This window comes from Micrasema longulum, unplaced genomic scaffold, assembly GCF_059751315.1.
Source record: "Micrasema longulum isolate JH-2025_06_02 unplaced genomic scaffold, ASM5975131v1 h1tg001597l, whole genome shotgun sequence".
NCBI classification, from domain to species: Eukaryota; Metazoa; Arthropoda; class Insecta; order Trichoptera; family Brachycentridae; genus Micrasema; species Micrasema longulum.
The window spans coordinates 457,519-481,384 of record NW_028278779.1 but is presented as its reverse complement, the minus strand read 5'-3'; the positions used below and the strand labels follow the sequence as shown (position 1 = coordinate 481,384).

The window sequence follows — 23,866 nt, the reverse complement described above, 5'->3', positions numbered from 1 at the left end:
CAATTTTGAATAAATTTAAAAGGTCTATAATTTTTCTTCTATCGTTAAGTTTTAACAAATTTAATGTTTTTAGTAAAAAATCGTAATTAAAAATTCATAACTGATTCTAAGTTTAAAATTTATATACCGTAAGAATTTTTTTTGGACTCTTTCAAAAGAATTTTGGTGACAGTTGTAATAAGGAGTCCATATTGTAGAGTTATACTCTAACTGGCTTCTCACTAATGAATATACATCAACTTCAAAGTGCCTATGTTTTTGAATTCCTTTGTCACACGTAACATGAAGCCTAACATTTTTAGAGATTTACTAGTAATATTATTTATGTGCCTAATAAAGGATAATTTTTGATCAAAAACGATACCCAGGTCGCGCACCTCAGAAGTTGAGCCTAATTGCATATTACCCATCAAATAATTAAATAAAATTGTTTTTTATTATTCTAAAAAATCTCATTATGTGGCATTATCATTTCAACATAATATGGAGCTAAAAGTATGGCCGAAGTGAGAAAGCTGTTTTTTCTATTTTCGAAGAAAAAATTAATCACGGAATACTTGTTTAACATTGCATTGTTCATCAAGAGGCGAATTTTTTTAATGTTATGGATTTAGTGATCAATATTATCAACACAATTATCGTTAAATCTCCTTACATCGCTAAATTAAAGAATGTTTACTCAATAACAGAAAGTAAATACGGGGATCTTCTCTGCATAATAAAGTTCGTTGGCTTTGAAGAGGAAACAGTTTTAAACGAAAAGAAATTTGGCTCTCAAAAGAAATCTTAATCGTCGTAATGGTGACCGTTGACTTTTTTGACAAATGAGTTTGCCGACCACTGATCATGGCAGACATGGCAAGTGTGTAATCTTAAGTCAGGAGTGATAACTCCACTTGCTTCTTGAATGCTTGACTTTGCTGTAGGAATACAATTTGGAGGAGTTTGGGGACACACAGTTTGTTAACTGTTCTGAGGATCCTTGGCAGAGTTGAAAAGAATCCGACGTTGGTTCTAAAATTTCCTACCGAAAATATAGCATTGGAACGCAAATTACGGTGAAGTTTATCTGAGCGAGGATATCATTAGCATCTTTATATGTGTAATAAGTTTATGTTCCTTTACTTATGTTTATTTTATTATAATATCAAAATTTTGAATTGGTCAACTATATTATGAAAATCCCTCTCCTCCACTCCTCCACTCTATTTCCTCATCCCTTAACCTTCTTAAGAGCTCTTTTTTTTCTCATGTCTTATATAATATATTATTTTTATCTTTACTGTGTAACATGTTCTCTCATTATATTTGTGAAAAACTTTAACTGGGTGTATAAGCTATTTTTTTTTATTTTGTATTCTTATATAACAACTGTTGTTTTTCCTTAATAAAAAAAATAAAAAAATATTTATCGATTGTTTTACCAAAATCATGTAGTTTTTTCGATTTACCGGTATGCGGTGGAGAATATTTTTCTGCTTGTAGCGAGTTGTTGGTACTTGCATTAACAAGCCTCAGATCACAATCTAGTTCTGTCGTCTGACTCAGTGTTCTGTGCCGAGTAATATATTATGATGTACGCTTAGCTTGTCCCATACTTACAATAGCTCGGACGTTCACTAATAGATCAGAATACACTTTTGCTTTACGTCGTGCGCGTGTTGTACATAGATGGATGAGCACACTACCACACTATCGTGCCGAGGGAACTCGTTACGTCACACTTTTCTTTGCATACAGCATTATAAAAATACACATTTGCATTCTAATTTGATGAAGTCAATTGCAGCATTTCAAATTGGTTCATGTAGCTTATTTTAATTGCCTTCTTACAGTATTTGCTTCAGGCTTCCTGAGGTGAGACTAATATAATCTCAAAACAGTATGGGTCTTACTTATACCAGGTTTGCATTAAAAATTAATCATACCCGGTGTAACTATTTAAAACCGATATAAAAAAAACTTACTTATAAAAATATTTATTACCTGGAATTACAATTCACGGGTTATTTCGTGCTTAATTTTTTTAAACAGTCAACACTGACTTGTGTGCGAGCGCAGTAACTTTTTATTAATTAATGTATCAAATATTTTTGTGTACCATATAATATAATTATATCTTATATATACTTACTGTAAACTAATTTTTATCATTTGTTTTTAACATTAATTTGTTAATGCATTTTTTATACGTATATATAAATAGATATATTTTAGTTTACATTCTTTACAAATTATTTACAATTTGTTTTTAATTCAACCACTTTTCTTATTTCCATATTTTTTTACTTTTTACTATGTAAAGTTTCACTTTTTATTTTGCATAGCAGTATGCTTTTTATTGTTTCTAGATGTATACAAAAAAGCGTTGTTTATTTTTTAAATTATTACTTACTGTGTTTTGTACTTACCTGTATATTTTTTGTAAATGCCCCTTGGGCGTATTGTAAAATAAAATGCATTAATAACATTTCTTGAATCGCATTCAAAAGGTCGTAGGACTTCGAAATTGTTTAAAATTTTAAAAACATCTGATAAACTATCCATTTTGATTGCCGAAAAATATTAATCTTTACAGATCGCGTGCTTATTCCAGCGTTATACCACAAAATGTGCAGGTATAAGTTTCTATGGTCGCTATCCCAGATTTAAACCGAGTTTGACTGTATGCGAGGATTATAAGTAATACTTTTTGCTATACCATCATTATTCTGCCACTATTCTCAAACTTAACTTTATACCCAATCTATAAGTAAGGCCCAAAACAGTATGTGCTATACAGGCTAAAAAGTGTAGTCTCACGGAAGCTAAAAACATCGATACATTTTTTAATATGTAGTCTATGTTCAGAAAAATGTTGATCAATTTAATTATGTTTCTTAACGTTTCTCATTATCTTAAGCAAAAACAAATCTTGTGTACAGTAATGGAATGTGAGGTCTACCAATGAATAAAATGACGCGCCTACAGTCTGTTTTGAGTGCCGTAGCGAGACTCATTTTTGGAATCTCTAAGTTCAGTCATCACTCCACTATTTCGGGAATGACACTGGGTAAGTTTTCCACAGAGGGTGGAATACAAACTCTGTTGGCTTATGTATAAGTCACTGCGCAACTCTGCTCTGGAATATCTAAGAGAACTCTGCATTCCAGATAAACTAGCTGACAGGCGTCTTACCCTTAGATCAGTACGTCTACGTTGAGAGGAAAAAATATTATACCTCTACGCAAACAGTGCACTAAATTCGACATTTGCGGTCGCAGGTCCTACGGCATGGAATGTTCTCCCAGCAGAGGTGCGAAGCTGTGAGAGAGCAGTTATGTTTCGGAAAAAACTTAAAACTCACTTGTTCTCTAAATTATTTAAATAAATCCTTAGCATGTCATGACAAAGTACATTGTATTTCTTAAATTACAAATTAAATTTATTTCTTTATATAATCACTTTGTAAAGCGCCCTTGGGGTATTATATTACCTATCTGTATTACCTATTATGTTATCTATAATAATAATGATCTTTTTTCTTGTAAAATCACAAAATATGCAGTGTTTTAAATAAGTTTAAGATATTGCATTTATTGGGTTAATTGTAGGTACATAAGAATATGTACGATTAATCCTTTAAACTATTAGTGAATTTTTAATGACCGGCCGAAACAAAATTTTCCGCCGAAACCGAAATGAATTTAGGCTTTTGTTCTAGTTTCGGCCCAGGCAGATACCGAAACATACATAAATAATTATAAAGCGAGTGTCCTGATGAAGAGACGGGCACGTCTCGAAACCGGTAGACATAAAAAGTTGGTGAGTGGTTAAATACTAATATTTACTAACATTAATTTAAAAGTTACTTCAAAACGCTTGAGTGTGACGGTGAGTGCCGGGAACAGGGTGAACGGTGCACTTAAATCTACTTTGGCAAACAAATGTTTATCGCAGGAGGCTAAACTAGTAGTTCACAACGGAGTTCTAGTTCCAACTCTAATGTATGGGAGCGAAGTATGGAATTGGAAAAATAATGATGAAAGTAGGTTGAATGCTGTTGAAATGCGATCCCTCAGGCGAATGTGTGGTAAAACGATGTATGATAGGTGCACAAATGTCGAGATCCGTGAAGTGTGTAAGGCTGAGACATGCATTATTGACAGAATTAAGAAAGGGGTGCTGCGTTGGTTTGGACATGTACAGCGAATGGACAGCGAAAGAATGACTAAAAGGATCTACGATGCAAATGTTGATGGATGCAGAAAACGAGGAAGACCGAGAAAGACATGGCACGATCAAGTCCATCAAATACTTGAAGATGGACATGTCAAAAGTAGGAATAATCGGCGTGCGTGCATAAGAAGATGTATGAATGTAGAGGAAGCGAGGTCTGTATGCCAAGATAGAGTGTTATGGCGTTCTATCCTCTCTGCCTACCCCTACGGGGAAACGGCGTGATGGTTTGTTGTTGTTGTTGTTCAAAACGCTTAAAATTAGGCTTTTTTACTGTTAAATCTCACAAGTTTGTCAAAATAAATTTTAAATAAAATACAATATGAAATAAAAGGCTTAAATTTAATTTCAATTTTTAATTTTTTTAGCGCTCATTGATTCGTTGTTATGTTATACATATTTATTATATGTAACAGTTCTTCGATGCTTCAATACGCTAGAGGAACTTTAACTTATTAACCAAAAAGGAATTACAATTTTTTTTAATAGATCTTAGAACTACTAACTGTCGTCAACATATCACAAAATCAATTTAGTTTTTATTTTTTATGTTAGACAACGACAATAAAATAACGAATTATTTGTATAGACAGCAATCTAATACCTCTTATTGTGCTATTTTTTTAATTCAATTTCAATTTATTCATTTTAAATATAACATATATATTACAAAAAATATATATTTAATATATATGAACCCGATTACAGTCGAACGTAATCGAAACTCTATTGGCCGAAATGCCCAAACCGAATCCGAAACATCGGTCAGTCACGGTATTCATTTAAAGTTAAATATTCCCATTGAAAAACGTTTTTTTTTGTTTACGTTGTTCATATAAACAAGTTTGTTGTACTTATAACGTATGTAGTCAACTCGAATTCGCTTCATTAGTATGGTCTCCTCGGCATAATGTATATATTAATCAAATCGAGAACATTCAAAAGAAATTTATAAGAAGCCTGGAATATCGTTTTGGTTACATTGAAAATGATTACAGCGAATTCTTAATTAAATTTAATATATAATCATTACAAAAAGGCGTCTTACATGTGCTTTAATTTTTCGTTTCATAGTTCTAAATACGTGATCAATTGATCGTGGTGTTTTGCTTCGCTCTTCTCGTGATAGAACACTTTCTATTCCTCGACATAGCACATCATTTTCAGCTATTCCTTTTCCGTCCAAGCTGCTAGACTTTGCAATGAGCTACCCGTTCATAGAAAAATTCACCTTCTCTGGACACCTTCAAGAAACGTCTGAAACATTATTATATATCCCCAGAATCCTGAACGGCGGCCTCCGTGGTGTAGTGGTCAAGACGCTTGACTCACGCATGGAAGGTTCCGGGTTCGATTCCCGGTGAGAACACAAAAATTTAAAAAATTTCTCAAGCCTGGTTGTTCTGTAATGTAATTCACCACTGTAATTGGGCATCCTAGCCTGTTGTGGTGCAAAAAAAAAAAAAAAAAAATGAAATGAAAAAAACTCCTTGAGTTTTACTGCTTTTTTATTATTTTTCATAAATATGTATTTTTATCCCTTTTTCTTTTCTCGATTCCTCTTTCTCTCTCCTTCCAAACACATTATCTGATCCCACATTCTTCATCATTTAACATGTGTAACATAATGTACTTTTTTATTTTATTGAAGTTAATATGTGCAAGCCTTATCTCCCAATTAAAAAAAACAGCCGTTATTTTTAATTAGTTAGGTTTTTTTTATTTCATTTATGTACCTATCTTTTGGTATATACTGATGGTTTTTTAGTACAAAATTTTGACCAATTTCTTCTTTTTGATCAATCTGTTTTTTGGTTGGCTGGAAGTTATTGCTTTTAGCAATAAATCTGCCAAAGTACTTATTCTTTGTACTTGAAGTTTAAAATCAATAAATAATATGGTTGAATCGCCGTACCTTTTACAAAATATTGGTTTCCGTTGTCCTCTTCGCTATACGAGATTAATTTCCTCTGTAAAAACAATTATACCTCAAATTCATTTATTAGACACAGCTGTAAAACATATAATGGACATTTTTAACTGCACGTTGCATTTATACAGAAAATGTATTCCTGCAGTTGATTATTTGGGATAGATGCTAAAAGTACATCTTGAGTGGTTTATAATATGTATGTATATGTACCGCTGGTAATGTATGTGTATGTTTTATATATGCGTTCATATATGTGAGTATGGATGGCTCAGAGCGTGCATTCGGTATTTTTTATTTATTACCAATAATAACCTCCATAGAAAACGCAAATAATAACGATTATTCTTTTCTCTCTTAAGTTTTTTCATTTAGTTATTTTTTGTCACATTTAATGTTAACATCTTTGACATTTTTTTATTTAAAAAAAAATAAATTATTTGCGTTCTTATGATTTACCCAAATATTTAATTTTGAGGGCCATTTTCAACGAGTTGTAAATAACTCACTATTAGAAAATGGAATCGAGTTGGGGTAGAGTGGGATTCGAACCACGGACCTTCGGTCCGTGAGTCCGAGACACTAGCCACAGCACCACAACCCGATTTTAAATTAATGAAAACTAAATTGGTCTTTTTATGTAAGAAAATCACTGTTTATTAATACTTATTTTGTATAACTGTATCTTTTCTGAATATAATAAAAAATAATTACATCTGTTTAATACTTTGATAAAGTAAAATAATAAAATAATAAATAAATAAATATGACCAATGTTCCAATTACATAACCTATGTACGAGTGTATTTTATTTGTAACCCGATTTCTAAGCGATGTTTGATACAGTATCTATTCTTGTGCCAAATCAAATATTTTCTTTTCTGTTTCATTATGATATAATTCCTATTCGATCGATGATTGATGCGTTCTTTCTATAATCTCTCTAGTAATCGGTAATCTAGATATGGAAATGTTGGCTCCAAGCCAGGACACAAAATAAAGCCCTTTCGGTATATTTCCCCAACCTTCAGATCTATCCTCGACTCGGGCTTTAATTTGCCGGGTTTATTGACGATGTGGAGCGGAGACGTGAGACCGAATTATCAACCCCTCGCTATCGGTGTCAGCCCCAGGTCTACGAATGGAAATTTTTCATATCTCATTTTTCTTTTCCAGAACGAATATACCAACCCTTATTTTGCCTATTTATATTTAAAATATATAAATGTATATCTCTCGTAATTCGCAGAATCACAGAATAATAACGAAAATAATTTCAGAGATACTTTGAATAAATGTTGTTGCTTTGATCTACAAATTAATGGTAAAGGTCGTCATTCGAAAGAAAATTGTCTGCTCTTAAAGAAAACAAACAATAAAGGTCCTTTTTTTATCGTTAAGAGTTATTTTTTTATTTGTTAGACGTTAACATAAACTGCGTCCATTTTTTTCCAATTGAAAAATAAGCACGAATATTTAAAAAATAGTAAATGTTATACACGGTTTTTCAAGGCCAGACCGCAAAACTTTTAAGGAACATTCCTCATGGTAAGCTTTAAAACAAATCTTTATAAAAAAATTACAAAAAGTCATTTAAAAAAAATAAAAAAAATATTAATAATAATCTCAAAATGTAGTAAATCCTTAATTTCTCGGACAAGCAGTCTCTCCACAAAGCCCTACCCCTCTCTTACCCAGCCGCTTCTCTTACCCGCGTCTGGTGCGTATCACTTTGTTGGTCAAATACGTTTTTATCGCAATTTTTTTTGTCGGGGAGGGGTAGGGAATTGCGGAAGGGATGCTAGATCGAGAGATTAAAGATTCATTTCATATTGAGATCATAAAAAAAATGTTTTTTTATTTTTAAAATGACTTTTTGGAAAAAAATTATTAGTATTTTTTTAAAGCTTACCATAAGGAATGTTCCTTTGAAGTTTCGCGGTCTGGCCCTGAAAAACCGTGTATATGGGTCATTCGAAAGAAAAATTTCTGCTCTTCAAGATTTTGCGTGTTTACGTTTATGTTACACATTATTTTATTTTATTACAGACCTTTATAATGGAATGTAAAGTATAGGAATGTGAGCATTTTCGACACCTTCTGTTGGCGTTCAACCGAAGGAAAAAACAAATGATGAGAATGGATTATTGAATAAAAAAGAAAGAATAATAGGGGTCCGTATTCAATAAGAAAGCCTCTTCCGAAAACCCTTATAAAAGATTAATTATAAAACTTTTACCTTAAGTCAGTGGTCGGCAAACTCATTAGTCAAAAGACCCAAAGATCGGCAGTTGAACAATTAAGATTTTCTTTAAGAGACAAATTCCTTAAGGTTTTAAACTGTTTCTTCTGTATGATGTGCCGTACATATGTTTTTTCAATTTATTTTTTGTGTTTCTGATCCTATATTTGTAGTAATATACTCTTGTGTCTGTGTCAACTAATTGCTCATCCCACGGAGTTGCGATTTATGTATCAAACAATGTGTTATAAACTACATGTATGTAAATAAATAAATGAATGGCAACGTACCTTAATAATAAAAACAGTGTATTGAAAACTTTTGAACAAAACTCCCGTTGATGCCTTTTTCTCTTACATCATTTCACATTACATACATTAATATTGTTATTTTTAATCAATTTTCTCTATTGAAATTTTCATTACTGCTTATATCGCTTTAATGAAATTTTATCAACTACCTTTGGTTTAAAATCTTCTCCCTAGATTTCTTTTTCAAATTTTAAACATAATTTGATATACCTGTTATTTTTTCTTTTTTTTTTTGCTGCGCTTGACATGTTTTTATACTTTTAAACCAAGAATTGCTTTTTAAAACAATATATTGCTTTTCTTACTATAATGTGTCATTACTTTAAAAGATGTATTTTAAATTAACTTAAATTTATTGTCTTACGTTTCCTTTAAAGATTCTTCTCATTGTTTCTTCGAATCCCTTAAAATATTTATGTTTTTCACTTTGAAAATGTTTTTTTTTTTTGCATCTTGGCATGTTTTTCATTATTTATTTTAATTCTTACCTTTTAATTACTTTTACTATTTTTTTATTCTTTTTTAAATAAACTTCTTTAAAATTACTCATTAAATTTTTAAACTACTTCCATTTATGTTTATTTTTCCTTCTCTTTTTTGTACTTAAAAAAAAGACGAAATAGTTAATTGATAACCTTAGATAAAATTAATAATAATAATCATAGTTTAGTGACAAAAATAACAATAACTTTATCTACTACATACACACTTAGGTAATAGGTTTCTCTGGATCATGTCTAGTCTGCCTAACTAGGTACAACCTGTTTCAATGCAGACATTTTTATGCAAAAATAAACAATAACATTACGTCCTACTAGTAAATTTACTTTACAGTTATACAATATTAATTTATTATTAAAGGATGTATTTTGAGTAAATTTTTCGATTTTTTTCGACCTAAACCTAGTAACCAATTTTGCACAAATTTATTAAATTGAATCCGGGTCATGGTTTTGCAATGTTTGGGTAATATATTGAATATTTTGGCCCAGAAATCTGAAATTTCTTTGCTAGAATTCAGAGTTTGTGTTAGACCCCATGACCCATCCTCCAGTTAGACTTCTAATAGTGTTCCTTTTGGGATTTGGTAGAATAATTTGCTTTCACAAACATTATATTATAATATGGAAATTTCACTGGTCCATTAGAGTTAAGTCTAACTGTGTAAATAAAATATGTTTCCTGAATAAAAAAATAAATAAAATAAAAATATGCGTATTTGGTCTCCATTTTGACTAGAAAGTCTTAAAATTGGCGATGATAAAAAGCTTTAGCAAAAACTGTGATGACAATATTAATCATTAAAACATTTCTTCTGGAAATGTCTGCGCACAAAGCGGTTCTCGTTGAATGATGCACTAGTAAAGAAGTATCTCGGGATTAATTTTTGACTACAAAATACTATTAAAAAAAAACATTTTACCCCATCTGCACCATTGAAACTATTTTATCGAGTTTAATATGATGTTTTTCCATGGATTTAATGACAGCATCTGCAATATTCTCGCCATTTTCGTGTTGAAACTTTCAGTGGCAATAATCCTTAAAGTTCTTCTTTAGAACCGGTAGACGAAATATATCGAATAAAGGCGAAACTTGTGCTGTGTGAGCCGCGGTCCAGTGCCTAAAGAGCCGCAGTTTGCCGACCTCCGCCTTAATTATTGGTGTCAACATAAGTTGTGTTCGTTTTTTTCGAAATGAGGAGAACAGGAAAAATTACAACAAATTAGTCAAAAATTTATTCTCCTTAAGGCTGTAGTATGTTATTCAAATCCTACGATTTGCCACCAAATGCATAAAACAAAGACATAATTTTTGCTGATTGATTAATAGGTAAAATCTAAAAATAGCACATGTAATTAGGTGCCTACTGATTTTACAGCACTGTTGATTTCTGTGTCTTTGTATATGAGTATATTTGTATTTTGTTTAAATGAAAATGTGTACCACATGTGTAATAAATAAATATGTAACGTAAAAACAAACACAATATACTGTGAAGCTTTTTTTTTCTTTCCAATGACATATATCCTTTAACATTTTGTTTAATTTTTGGTAGTCATTGTTAAATTTGTAAAAAAAACGGACAAAACTAATATTTTTAATTTTATTAATGACTCAAATTAACCACATAAAAAAGGGTCATTTTGCGGTAGGTAATTACATTTGATTGTCAACTCGACGCAGGTTGAATAGTAAATACGGTTATGTTTAGAATAGCTAACTACATATTATTATGTAATATAATGATCTACAATAGACTATTCGCGCAGATACGTGATGGGAACCTTGACATAGACCCACATACAAATGTATAGAGTCAATTGATCGCAGTTATGCAGAAAGCAGTCAGTCCACGATTTTGAAAAAATGAGATATTGGTCGAGTGCCGTAAGGTCGATTCCATGTTCTGCTAAAAACAGTTACCGTACATTCACGGAGACTGGACCGCTGTGCACGTGCGAACCACGAGCCCACTGCGTGATATCGCATGATTGGCCCATTTCACACTACGCAAAAAACTACACGACAAGATAAAATACAATACGGTGGATCAATATGTGTTGTTTTACAATTATTTGTTTATTTAATGCCTCGCAATTGCAATAACCACTACACCATGAGACCGACTAATCTCGAGTCGATTTCCTTCTGCAGGATTTTTACCTGAGAGTACTCGCTAAATTTAAACAACGATTTTGATAAAATTATCAGTAAAATCTTAATTATTGAACCGGGTTGTGGTCCCGTGGTAGTATTGTGGACTCACGGACCAAAGGTCCCAGGTTCAAATCTCACTCTACCACAACTCAATTCCCAGTTTTCCAGCACGTTATTTACGGCTTTGAGGAAATGGTCGAAAAATTTTAATATTTGGGTAAATAATAAGAATTAGTATTTCTTTTTTAAAAAAATATCTCTTTTGTTAAATTTTACTATGTTTTTTGAATCGGGTTGTGGTCCCGTGGTTAGTGTTGCGGACTTACAGATCAGAGGTTCGAGCTTCGAACCTCACTCTACCCTAACTTGATTTACATTTTTTAGTAATGAGTTCTGTCATTTACAACTCGTTGAAAATGGTCACCAAAATTAAAATATTTGGTCAAATCATAAGAACATTATAACTAACCTAGGCGATTTTATTAATATTTTTATTAAAATCATTATTTATGGAGTTTTATAAAAAAAAAAGCGAAAAAAAAATTATCAAATTTAAATAGATACAAACGAATCTTATAAATGACAATCCACTTTAATTTTACCGTAACATTTAGATTAAGATGATATGTGTAAAATCGCTATGGTCGTCGGATGCTACGCGGCTAGTTTGTTTATTTGGAAATTCTTGTAATAATGAACAGACTTTAGGCCGCTTTCATACAAAAAAACTGTAATAATCACTTTCTGAAAATAGCGTTGATCCCAAATACGGCATTTCTCAATTTGCAAAAACACCCACGGCAACAAGAAAATCTTCCGGCATAGATGCAGAGGAGAAAATCAATTTTTCCAGAAATCTGATTCTCTTAAATAAATAAAAGTGGATAAATACACAAGTATTTTAATTTTATTAATTCATTCATAGAAAATACCTGTAATAACTAAAATATGATTAAATACTGAATATCACTTCATACATCCAAAGTTTGGATGGAGGTACCTATCATTCAATATTAGATCAGACATTTTTCTGCTATGTGGTCAGCCAGACTTTAAAAAATCACCAAAATTCCTTTGACATATGATTAAATTATTTTTATAGTTATTATAACAAATGAATTAAGCGATTCTTTACAAGTAAGCACCCCTACATAAATATAAAATAATATCTTCAATACACAATGACACAACATACTTCACATCAGAGATTTAATAGGGCTGGCTGTTTTCTGAAAAATGTTTATGTTAAGTTGTGTGGTCAGCCAAACTCAAATAAAAATCATTAAACCTGGTCAAAAACATAATTTAAAAAAAAAAAAAAATAAATAAAAAAGTCTACACTATTTATCATTTTTCAAAGTAAATAACATTCCAACAACCGTTGTGTAGATTTGATTATTCACTCTTTTCAAAAAATTGCTATTATCTCAACAATGTTTTGAGTACGTCCAAAAGTTTGTAGACAGACTGAATTACCTCCCTAGGGAGTCATTTAGATGTAAATTTGTTGCCCCAGAGAGGGAAATCATTTTTGAGAAGGAAATACGGAATTCTAGGCATTTACAGGGCTTGTGGCCTGTCATTGGCTGGTTAAAGTGGCAACTGGGTAACATTCACTATTCTGCCCATGTTTAATCATCCTCATGATAAAGATTTAAGCTCTTTCACTTCACAAAAGTCAACAGATAGAAGGGTTGAGAAAATGTGGATGTTTTATTTTGTTACACAGTGTGTAAAGTGGCCACTTAAACCAGCCATCGAAAAAACCCACCAATTCACAAATGTCTCAAAACCCTTCCAAATAAATTTAAATTTCTAAATTATTTAATTTTACCTAGATGTAATACAACTTTAGCAAATCATTATTCATGTGTTAGGAAAAAAACTTTAATATTCTTTCAGAAATTTGAAAATTAATAGTAAATATGAAAACATTTCATTCTAATTTAAAAAAACATACGGGACTTATTCTATCTTGAACTCCATACTGTAGAAAATTGTGTTTTTTTTTATTTTTAAAAGAAAGAGAAATATTTGAATTCTTATTATTTACTAAAATATTTAAATTTTCAGATCATTTCCTAAAAGTCTATTAATTTATCAATTAATATCTAATTTTAAGGAATCTGTTTTAGATAATGAAAATCATGCGTTAGTAAAATATATACAGGATGTTCATTAAACCCTACCACATCCGAAACCACAATGATCAGTATGAGCAAGAACACATATTGGTACTTGAAAATAAATTTTTAGAACGAATAAAATTCAAAAAAACTTAATATCAGAAAAAGCAAATGGTTTCTGACTTCTGCAAGGGGAAACAAGTAGGGGGGGAGGGAAAGTCTGATGCGCCAAAAATGCCCGGCCGCGCTCCCCTCGCTTCTCCTCTGCAGAAGTAAGTTTTGTTTAATATTTTGTTTTTTTAAATTTTCTTTGTTCTAAATATTTTTTTTAATATGCTTATATATCTTCTTGCCCATACTGATCATCGTGGTTTCGGATGTGACAGGTTTTAAAGAACACCCTGTATACATATATCATATACAAATTTAAATGAATGTAAAACGAACTCCATCTGTAAACGCAAGGGAGGTAGAAACTTTATTATTTATTATGTATATACAAAACATTCGTAATTTTATTCGTATATAATTAACAATTTTTTAAAATAGATTAAAAAAAAATGCTGGTTATACGTGTAAATGTCTAGACTTCCATAATCCCTTCACAAAAATGTTTTCCCTCTATTGCAAAAAATGCTATTGTTTCAGTTTCACTTTTCTATGGCTGGCTGCATTCTGCATAACTGCGTTCAATTAGTCTTGATTTGAGTACAATATGGCACATAAGGCGCATCTTCAAACATGGGAAAACGGGTCAACTATCTCGGATAAAGAATGCGAGAGTCGTTACCTCTCTACTAACTCTAGTACTAACTGAGCGGCTAATGAAAGCTAATATGAACGAGTGTTTATAATGAAGCATCTTAAGAATCTACATATGTACTATATATATAACTATTGTAGCGCAGTTGGATAGATGGTCAACTATGAAACTGACGTCGCAGGTTCGATTCCCGCCAGCTGCAAGAAAAAATCCAAGAAATATTTTTCTGGGGGTTCTGGGGTTTTTTTCATAACCTTCTTTCAAAACAACCGCATCCCCCAAAATTGTATATAATTCATTCGTTCGCAGCCATCTTGAGTGTGCTTCTGTTGTTTGGAATCCTCGAAATACAATTCATATATCACAACTAGATAAGATACAAAAAAGATTCCTTTAACTTCTGTATCGCAGTGGCAAACGGTGATTTTATTTATGGATAAGCCAATTAAAATATAATTTCCTTGTACCTACATAGTAGGTACATAATAAAATGTAAGTTATATATACCATAAATTGCTATTTTTTTGTGGTTCTGTGTGATACAACAACTCTCATCTATAAAATCAACTCAATTGACGTAACTTCGTGATATATTATATTGTGTAGCTATATTATCTTTATATAACTTATGTAAAAGTTTACAAAAAATAGCACAATGAATTCAGTCAGTATTAGGTAGGTATTCTCATTATTATTGAAATGTCAACTGGTCGATTTGTTCTAGTAATTAATAATGCCAAAAACGGCCGCGTCGAGCGCCACATGTATTGCGAGTCACATGTCGAAAGTATCATCTCAAAGAAAAATAGTCCTTAAGAAATAATGTTTGAAATACGGTTTTCCAAATCGAGAATCTTCAAATAATTTGTGTAATCTGCAAGTTCACCCTAGGAGAAAAAACCCGTTACTGGGTTTAACCTGTTCAAAATATAGTACACTTATTTGTATAAAGAAATAAACTGGAGTAATCGGCTAGTTCTTTGGCTCATTGCTAGCGCTGGGGGCGCTTAATCAATATTGTTATTTGTATTTGGAGAAAAGTACAAACGGTGGCAATTATTTATAAGAAATAGTAATTATTTGCATGTTTTTATGGATAGTCAAATATAATGGTGAGCTGCGCATAAAAGCTTATATACACGGTTCGCCCCTGTTGGATCGTAAATCTCAGACTTATTTTGACTCGTACAAAGGCTCTTGTTCCTTTCATAGTTCAACTTACCTTACTAAATGTAGAAGCATTTCTGATATGCTTTTCTCTTAAAATTTTTAAACAATTTTATCGATAGTCCTTATCTCTTAGAGCGTATTTCAATAAACTGTCCCGTTAAGTCCAAAAGCCGTAAGTCGAAGCCGTAAGCCGAAGTCCGGAAAGCCGACCAGTGTTTTTTTTATAATCCACTGCCCAAAAAAAAATATGTTCAAAACTCGTTTATTCATCGTAGCTACTCCAAATTTACTTTGTCCCTATTTAAATATTTTTAATACAAAATTTTATGACTTCAAAAAAAACTTTTTGAAACACTCTAAAATTAAACATTTGTCAGTGTGTAATAAATTTATGTACCTTTAATTATGTTCATGATATTATCATATCAAAATTTGAATCGGACAACTGTATTATAAAAATCCCTCTCCACTCTATTTCCTCATCTCGTCTTGCTCTTTTTTCTATTGTCGTATGTAATATACTATTTTTTTCTATTTACTGTGTAACATGTTCTCTCATATTTGTGAAAAACTGGATATACGTACTATTTTTTATATTTTTATATAGCCAATGTTTGGGAACAAACAGGACTAAAATATCAATATTTCCCTCGGAACTGACTATATTGAAAAGACCAATGTTACTTAATACTTGGGACTATTTATTGACTAAAAACTTTCATGGAGCTACCAATTTAAACATGTAAAATCAAAAATATCACCTGTAACTGGCGTATTGCATAGATTTCGTGGCTTGCTTCCTCATTCCGTTTTGTTTGCCGCCTACTACGCTATGATACATTCCCACCTATCCTATCTATCATGTCTCGGGTTCGATTCCCGGCAAGGTTGATATTAAATATTTATTTAAAAGGGTGTTTTCACACTAGAATATTTCATAGACCCTGGACTGGCACCTAAAGCGTAAGACTGATCATCTTACCTTCATGTAACAAAAATGATCAAGATACGCCGTGATTGGTGTACCAATGCAGTGCCCCATAGGGCATACACCATTAGGTGCGGAAAGAGAATGATGATGATTAAACTAGTTAATTTAAAAAAATTATATACTCGGATATTTTTTTACTTTTGCGTGTTGTGTTCACATACAATTGATGATAAATATACAGGTGTTCTTTAAACCCTGTCACATCCGACCACAATGATCAGTATGGGCAAGAAGACATATTAGCATATTTAAAAAAATATTTAGAACGAATATTAAAAAAAAAAAATATTTAAAAAAACAAATGGTGCGGTTTTCGGTGTATCAGACTCTCCCCTCCTCCTCCTCGTTTCTCCCGTGCAGAAGCAAGCAACCATTTGTTTTTTTCCATATTTTATTTCTAAGATTTTAGTCGTTCTAAAAATTTATTTTAATGTACCAATATGTCTTTTTGCTCATAATGATCATCGTGGTTTCGGATATGACAGGGTTTAAAGAACACCCTGTATAAACATAACAAATTGTGATAATTATACCAAAGTCGTATGTATTGTTTTTTGTTTGTGAACTGTTGTAAATTAAATAAATAAATAAAATACTAGTATCAGAATATTTATCCGATTGTCCACGCTCTATTTAATAATCATAACCTACAAAATTCTAAAAAACTGTAATAAACTTATCGCAAATCGGGATAATCTTTTAACATTCCAACGAATTTTATCCCAACAATCACTTTATTATTCCATAACCTATTGGCTCTAATTTGCATCGCTCGTTCCAAAACTCGGCGTTGCATCATTCAAACTAAATCAAATGTGAAGCTTATTGTTTCTCACCTGGTGGGCTGATAAATGTCTCAAGCTGTGTCCTCTCCTCGGGTCAGTAGCCAGGAGCACCAGCAGAAGTGGCAATGCGGCGAGGGGAGCGGCGAACGCGAGACACCTTTTCGGTGCCATGCAGCTCCTTCTCGGCCTCCTCGGGGTGTTTCCGACCGGTCTGATGATGAATCTTCTGTGCCCCATGATGCCTGATAACTTTTTCCTGATCGGCCCTTGTCGCAACGATTCCAATCGAAAATTAGAACTCATATTCGCTTCCGCTTACGTTACAAACAAAATGTTAAATATTTTCACTGGATTAAACTCTTGTAAATATTTTACTTCACGTGCACCGGATAAAGCATCTTTGATAGTTTTTAAATAATTATGTTTAAATTTTGGGATCCTTTTACAATAGTCTTCCATGTAGATCGTCAGGATTTTAGATTTATTGTATAACGTAAGATTTATTTCGTATACAGAGCCTTTGAACGATTGTTAGTCTTTTCAATCTCGCCTTTACCATCCAATTCCTAGTTGTTTAGTTCAATGTTTTTAAAATTCTTTTCTTTGTATTTTGTCAGAAGAGCAATTCGTGTTGCCAATTATTTTTACTCGATTAAAAAATATCACCTGTCTTTAAATATCACTTTCCAATTTTCTTTCTTAATACTGTCTGTTCGGATATTTCTAATTAATTTGTGTATTTTTTCAAAGTTCACAACCTTTTCTATTGTTGTGTTCGGGTTATAATTTAGTAATTTTAGCATCAAGCATTCTACTCCACGTTCCTATTTTGTTGTGGCACTTTCGATGGGTGAGAGATCGTGCTTTTTGGAACGATTATATATAGCCATATAAATATGGCTCGGACTTTTTCCTTCAAACTTACGCTATCAAAATGGAAGACTTTGCAGGACTAAGTAGTAACGATCTAACTAATTATTATGTTGATTATGCGATACTGTAATAATATTAGGCCTCAGGATTGATAATCTTTATTGGTTGGAATATCCTAACCTGAAATGAAACATAATTATAATCAGTATATCTCTAGAATAATAATGTTTGTGATTATCTTCTTACAATAATAAACCATCACCCCGTTTCCCCGTAGGGATAGACAGAGAGGATAGAACGCCATATCACTCTATCTTTTTTTTACAATAAACAAAAGAGGTAAAACAGAGTCTTAAAAAAGAACGGATAGTTACATAGCAATAAAATACATATTAATCGTAAAAATAGTGAACAAAAAAACCCACAAAGGCATGGCCTGTTCGTGTGTATACAACAAAATGTTCATGAATTTTTGCTCCTAAAATAAAAAGACAGTTATAATATTTTTGTGTAACATAAGAAAGAGAAATTAAAATATTCTAGAAAAGATTTTTTTAAAAAGTAATTAAAAAATACATAATTTACATATATACCTCGCTTCCTCTACATTCATACATCTTCTTATGCACGCACGCCGATTATTCCTACTCTTGACATGTCCATCTTCAAATATTTGATGGACTTGATCGTGCCATGTCTTTTCTCGGTCTTCCTCGTTTTCTGCATCCATCAACATTCGCATCGTAGATCCTTTTAGCCGCTCTTTCGCCGTTCATTCGCTCTACATGTCCAAAGTCCAAACCAACGCAGCACCACTTTCTTGATTCTGTCGGTGATGCATGTCTCAGCCTTACACACTTCACGGATCTCGACATTTGTGCACCTATCATGCATCTTTTTACCACACATTTGTCTGAGGGATCGCATTTCGACAGCATTTAACCTACTTTCATCATAATTTTTCCTATTCCATACTTCGCTCCCATACATTAGAGTTGGCACTAGAACTCCATTGTGAACTGTTAGTTTAGCCTCCAGGGAGGAAATCCAGCCGGTCTGCAAGCATTTGAACATACTCAAACAGTGTTGAATTAACTACCTAGTAAAAGAAGAAGTATAGAAATTGGAAAATTGTTTTCAGGCGTTGCCTAGTAGGTGATTTGGTTCAGCCGGATGAATCTCACCCGCATGATAAAGGTTTCAGCTCTTTTACTTCACAAAAGTCAACAGATGGAAGAGTTTAGGAAATGTAGATGTTTAAACATGGTCAGAATGGTGAATATTACACAGTGTGTAAAATGGCCACTTAAACCAGCCAATGACAGGTCATAAGCCCCGTAAATGCCTAGGCTTCCATATTCCCTTATCAATTTTGTTTCCCTCTCTGTTGCAAAAAATTTAAATAAAGAAATTATTTTTGTTTATATTGATTATAATCTAAGTTATAACCAGTTATATATGGTTATAGTTTTTACTATATATCTTAATAAATACATTACATTATTATTAATATTTAAAGCATTTTTTGTGGTCAAACATTTTACTAAATGTCATTAAATATTTGTATATAACCACTTACCGACTTTTCTTTGTCTACCGGTTTCGAAACGTACCCGTCTCTTCGTCAGGACACCAATTAAACCAACATGTTTTGAGTGCATGTTTGTCCTAATTAGTGCATGTGCTTATTAAAATGCATCTCGTGTTATTTTATTATTTTTTTTATTTTATTTAATACACAAAATACACAATTGTCATCCAGCCACTTTTTGACACTTCTCATACCACAATTTGCTTTTTATAACATATAGTTCCAGTCACTAGCCTCAAACAAAACAACTGTGTCATCAGCAAATGGTGAAGGTTTATAGTGGGTTTTGCATGTTAGTTTGCATAATACCCAAGATTTATAAAAAAAATTCAACCTAAAAATTATACAACATATTCCAGTAGAAGGTTTAAACAATTCAAGAATAAATGTAAAAAACAAAACATTTTAAAGTAATTTAACTAGAAAATCATAAGTACTGTTTCATACAGCTGGGCAAAGTGAACAAAAAACTGTGCATATTATGAAATGCATGAATAAATAAATATAATTACCATTCACCATCTTTGAAAAAGTTCAAAAGGTTTGTTCTATAGGAACAATACCCTACACTAAATATATCAGATACGTGGGAATAACTATTGCCGAGTTCATGAAGTCTGTTTAATACGGCATTACAAGTATACACTGTCCGTGAATTGTTGCTACAAAACGGTGGCACTTGTCTAGTCATTCTTCCAGGCACCCTGAAGTTGATGAGAGATAATAGTTCAGGGCAATCCCATATTCAATTTACAATTTTGAATAAATTTAAAAGGTCTATAATTTTTCTTTTATCGTTAAAATTTAACAAATTTAATGTTTTTAATATATTGCTCTATTTTAATTTTTTTTAATGTGCTTCATTTTCGTTGGGAAAATTTTCATAATAATAGTGAATCATGTCCATTTTATTTTATTTGATTTGTACTTTTGATATTAATAAAGCCTTTGTGTAACTTTTTTTTGTCTGTTTATTTAAATCGATTCACGTACTATTAAAATAAATTAGGTGTTTGCAGCGAAAACATCCCTGGATTTTACAAAAGTCTTTCAACTCTAGGTCTAACTATCTCAGAATCAGGATCGATGGACTTGATCCATTAATCTTTTGACCCACCCATTTATTAATTGACGGGCGGCATCAATCGGCAAATTTTCGCGTATACATTTAATTTGTCTCAGTTGGAAGTAGCCTTTTATCAGTTCCTTCGCACGGTGCTGGCCAGGATTTAATTATCACTCGTCTCTGTCTATTAGCAGTTGCTAAATGTCCAAAATCACTCGCAAACGAGTGGAGGCGTATAAAAAAAAAAGGTATTAAAACTAGTTTATTAATTCACAACGTTTATGCTAATTATATTATTCCATGACTATACACGAGAGATGCATACGTAATAAATATACAATGTGTTTGTAAATACGTACACGGCGTATGTAAGTATTCACAAAGAAAAACCCTATTCGCTGGAAATGTTTTGTTATGCTAATTACATATTCCGTTTTTGTACGATTCGTTCCCTTGCCCAATGCAATGATTAAAACGATAATCTTATACAAGAATAACAAAGGTATACATTTTGATATTATACCTATTGTTATTTTTAAATACGCCAAATCTTAAAAGACAATTACTGGATTTTACCTCTTAGGTGTTTTTTAAAAAAATAAATCGCAAGCCATTTTCAACGAGTTGTAAGTAAATAATTGATTATGATAAAATTATAAATAAACTTATCAATGAACTTTCTTGGTTTAGTTTTACGTTTTATTATTTTGACCAACGAGCGCTTTCGCCGTAGTAGGCATCTTCAAGATTGGTGAATTGTTTACAACATTTACAGTTTTTATACTATTCTTAACATATTTTAGAGTTAAGATCAAATAAGTATTTTAACAGGTTTAAAGCGCTCGTTGCTCAAATTAATAAAAAGTTAAACTAAACCAAGAAGTTTAATTGATAAGTTTATTTATAATTTTATCATCATCATTAACTATGCAGTTTTATCAAATAAATTACTACTAGTACATAACGCCATTTTCCCGTACGGGTGGGCAGAGATAATAGACAGTCACACACGTCTATCCTGGTATACATTTCCAGCTTCTTCCACATTCATACATCTTGGCATCCATGCCCTTCCTTGACATGACCAGACTTAAGATTTGGGTTTATCTGATCATGCCACGTCTTCCTTGGTCGTCCCCGTTCCACGTTACTTATATACTTGTTTTACCATTCTTTCGTCATACATTCATTCTACATGACCAGACCATCTCAGAGACCCTTTCTTAAACTTATGAATTATACCTGACTCAGATTTACACTCTCGCCTGATTTCCTCATTCGTAACCCTGTCATACATTGATTTCCCACAAATTTGTCGAGATTGCACTTCGACCGCGTTCATTCGGCTTTAATCCTTCCTCTGCCAGTTCCATGTTTCAAGGTTTCAGCTTTTTCACTTCACAAACATCAACAGATGACAGAATTTAAGGAATATTGATGTTCGAATATGGGCAGAATGGTGAATGTTACACAGTGTGTGATACGGCCACTTAAACGTTAACGTTTTGCCAATTAACAAACAGTGTCAGTATAAGATAATGACAGATCATTTCCTCGATTGCAATTTTAAATCCAAAATAAATCACCAGATCATGACCCGACAAGTATCGGCACAGCAGCTGATGGTACCACGACAGAAAAACTACTATGGTGACAGAACAATGGGTAGTGTAGTACCAAAACTGTACAATTTAATACCAGCCAAAAATCGTGAAGAAAAAAACCTAATTTCATTAAAAAAAATAGTCAAAAAATGATTAAACAGCAAGTGAAACTTAAGTGTATAAATATATTTTATTCTTCAATTATTATTAAACTATGTACTTACTTATAATATTTTAAAAAAATGTAATGTAACCCGCAGACAAGCTTCGGCTTTGCGGGAACAAATATACAATTATGTATGTTACTTATTTGTTAAAATGAATAAAACCTAAAAAAAAAAAAAAACAGCCACTGACAGGTCATAAGCCCTGTAGATGCCTAGACTTCTATATTATTTTCTCTAAAATGTTCTTCATCTCTGTTGTAATATGTTAATGTTCCAGATTATTTTACGAAAATTTGGCTTAACTCAAAATGCTGTCAAAGAAACATATACATTTTTACAAAAAACAGTAAATTCGAGTATGTATTTTTCAAATGTTTTTCTCTTTTTCTTGAATAATTTTCTACGTTATTTCAAATTTTAACCAACGATATTGTTAACATTTATCTTCCTCGTCTTAATTACAAGTTGAACTTTAAGAACTTTGCCTTTACTTCAAACATACCGTTAATATTATGCACGTGTATCAAAATATTATATGTAGATTGTAACCCCTATTATGAAACTAACGTCTACGCTGATAAAACCCAAGTGTTTACCGTCTAGATTTAGCCATGACAACATGCTAATTGGCAGGTATACCTACCAGTGGCGAACGGTGATTTTATTTACAGGTAAGCCATAAAAAAATATCATTTATTTGTACCGACATAGTAGTAGTGATATATACTATAAATTGCTATTTTTTCTGTGGTTCTGTGCGATACAACAACTCTCATCTATGAAATCAGCTCAAACGACATAACTTTGTGATATATTATATATTATTTTGTTGCTATATTATTTATTATTTTAACGCATAACTTATATAAAAGTTTATAAAAATTAGCACTATAATTCATTCAGTATTATCATTACGAATGTAATGTCAACTGGCCGATTTGTTCTAAAAATGAATAATGCTAAAAACGGCCGCGTCGAGCGCTACATGTGTTAAAGTTATATGTCAAAAGTATCATCTAAAAGAAAAATAGTCTTTAAGAAATAATGTTGGAAACACTGTTTTCCAAATCGAGAATCTTCAAAGAATTGGTGTAATCTGCAAGTTTACTCTAGGAGAAAAATCCCGCCACGGGTTTAACATGTTCAAAATATAGTACACTTATTTTTATCCAGAAATAAGCTGGAGTAATCGGCTAGTTTCTTGGCTCGTTGCTGGCGCTAGGCGCGCTTTATTAATAATTTTATTTATATTTGGAGAAAAATACAAACGGTGGCAATGATTTATAAGAAATATTAATCATTTGTTGGTTTTTCCGTTTATAAAGGTACCGTAAAACATTATTATAGGTAGTCAAATATAATGGTAAG

The 23,866-nt window shown here is 31.9% G+C and overlaps 2 protein-coding genes across 2 annotated transcripts in view; one reads left to right on the top strand and one right to left on the bottom strand.

The window, feature by feature from the left end:
* Positions 1-18,250, bottom strand: part of LOC148274738 (carbohydrate sulfotransferase 11) — a 113,563-nt gene extending 95,313 nt beyond the window's left edge. The window contains exon 1 of the mRNA XM_088236740.1: positions 17,249-18,250. Coding sequence (XP_088092866.1) covers positions 17,249-17,500 — 252 coding nt within the window. The 5' untranslated portion in view covers positions 17,501-18,250. The remainder of the gene's footprint in view (positions 1-17,248) is intronic.
* Positions 1-23,866, top strand: part of LOC148274736 (uncharacterized) — a 181,203-nt gene that overhangs the window by 115,027 nt on the left and 42,310 nt on the right. The window lies entirely within an intron of this gene.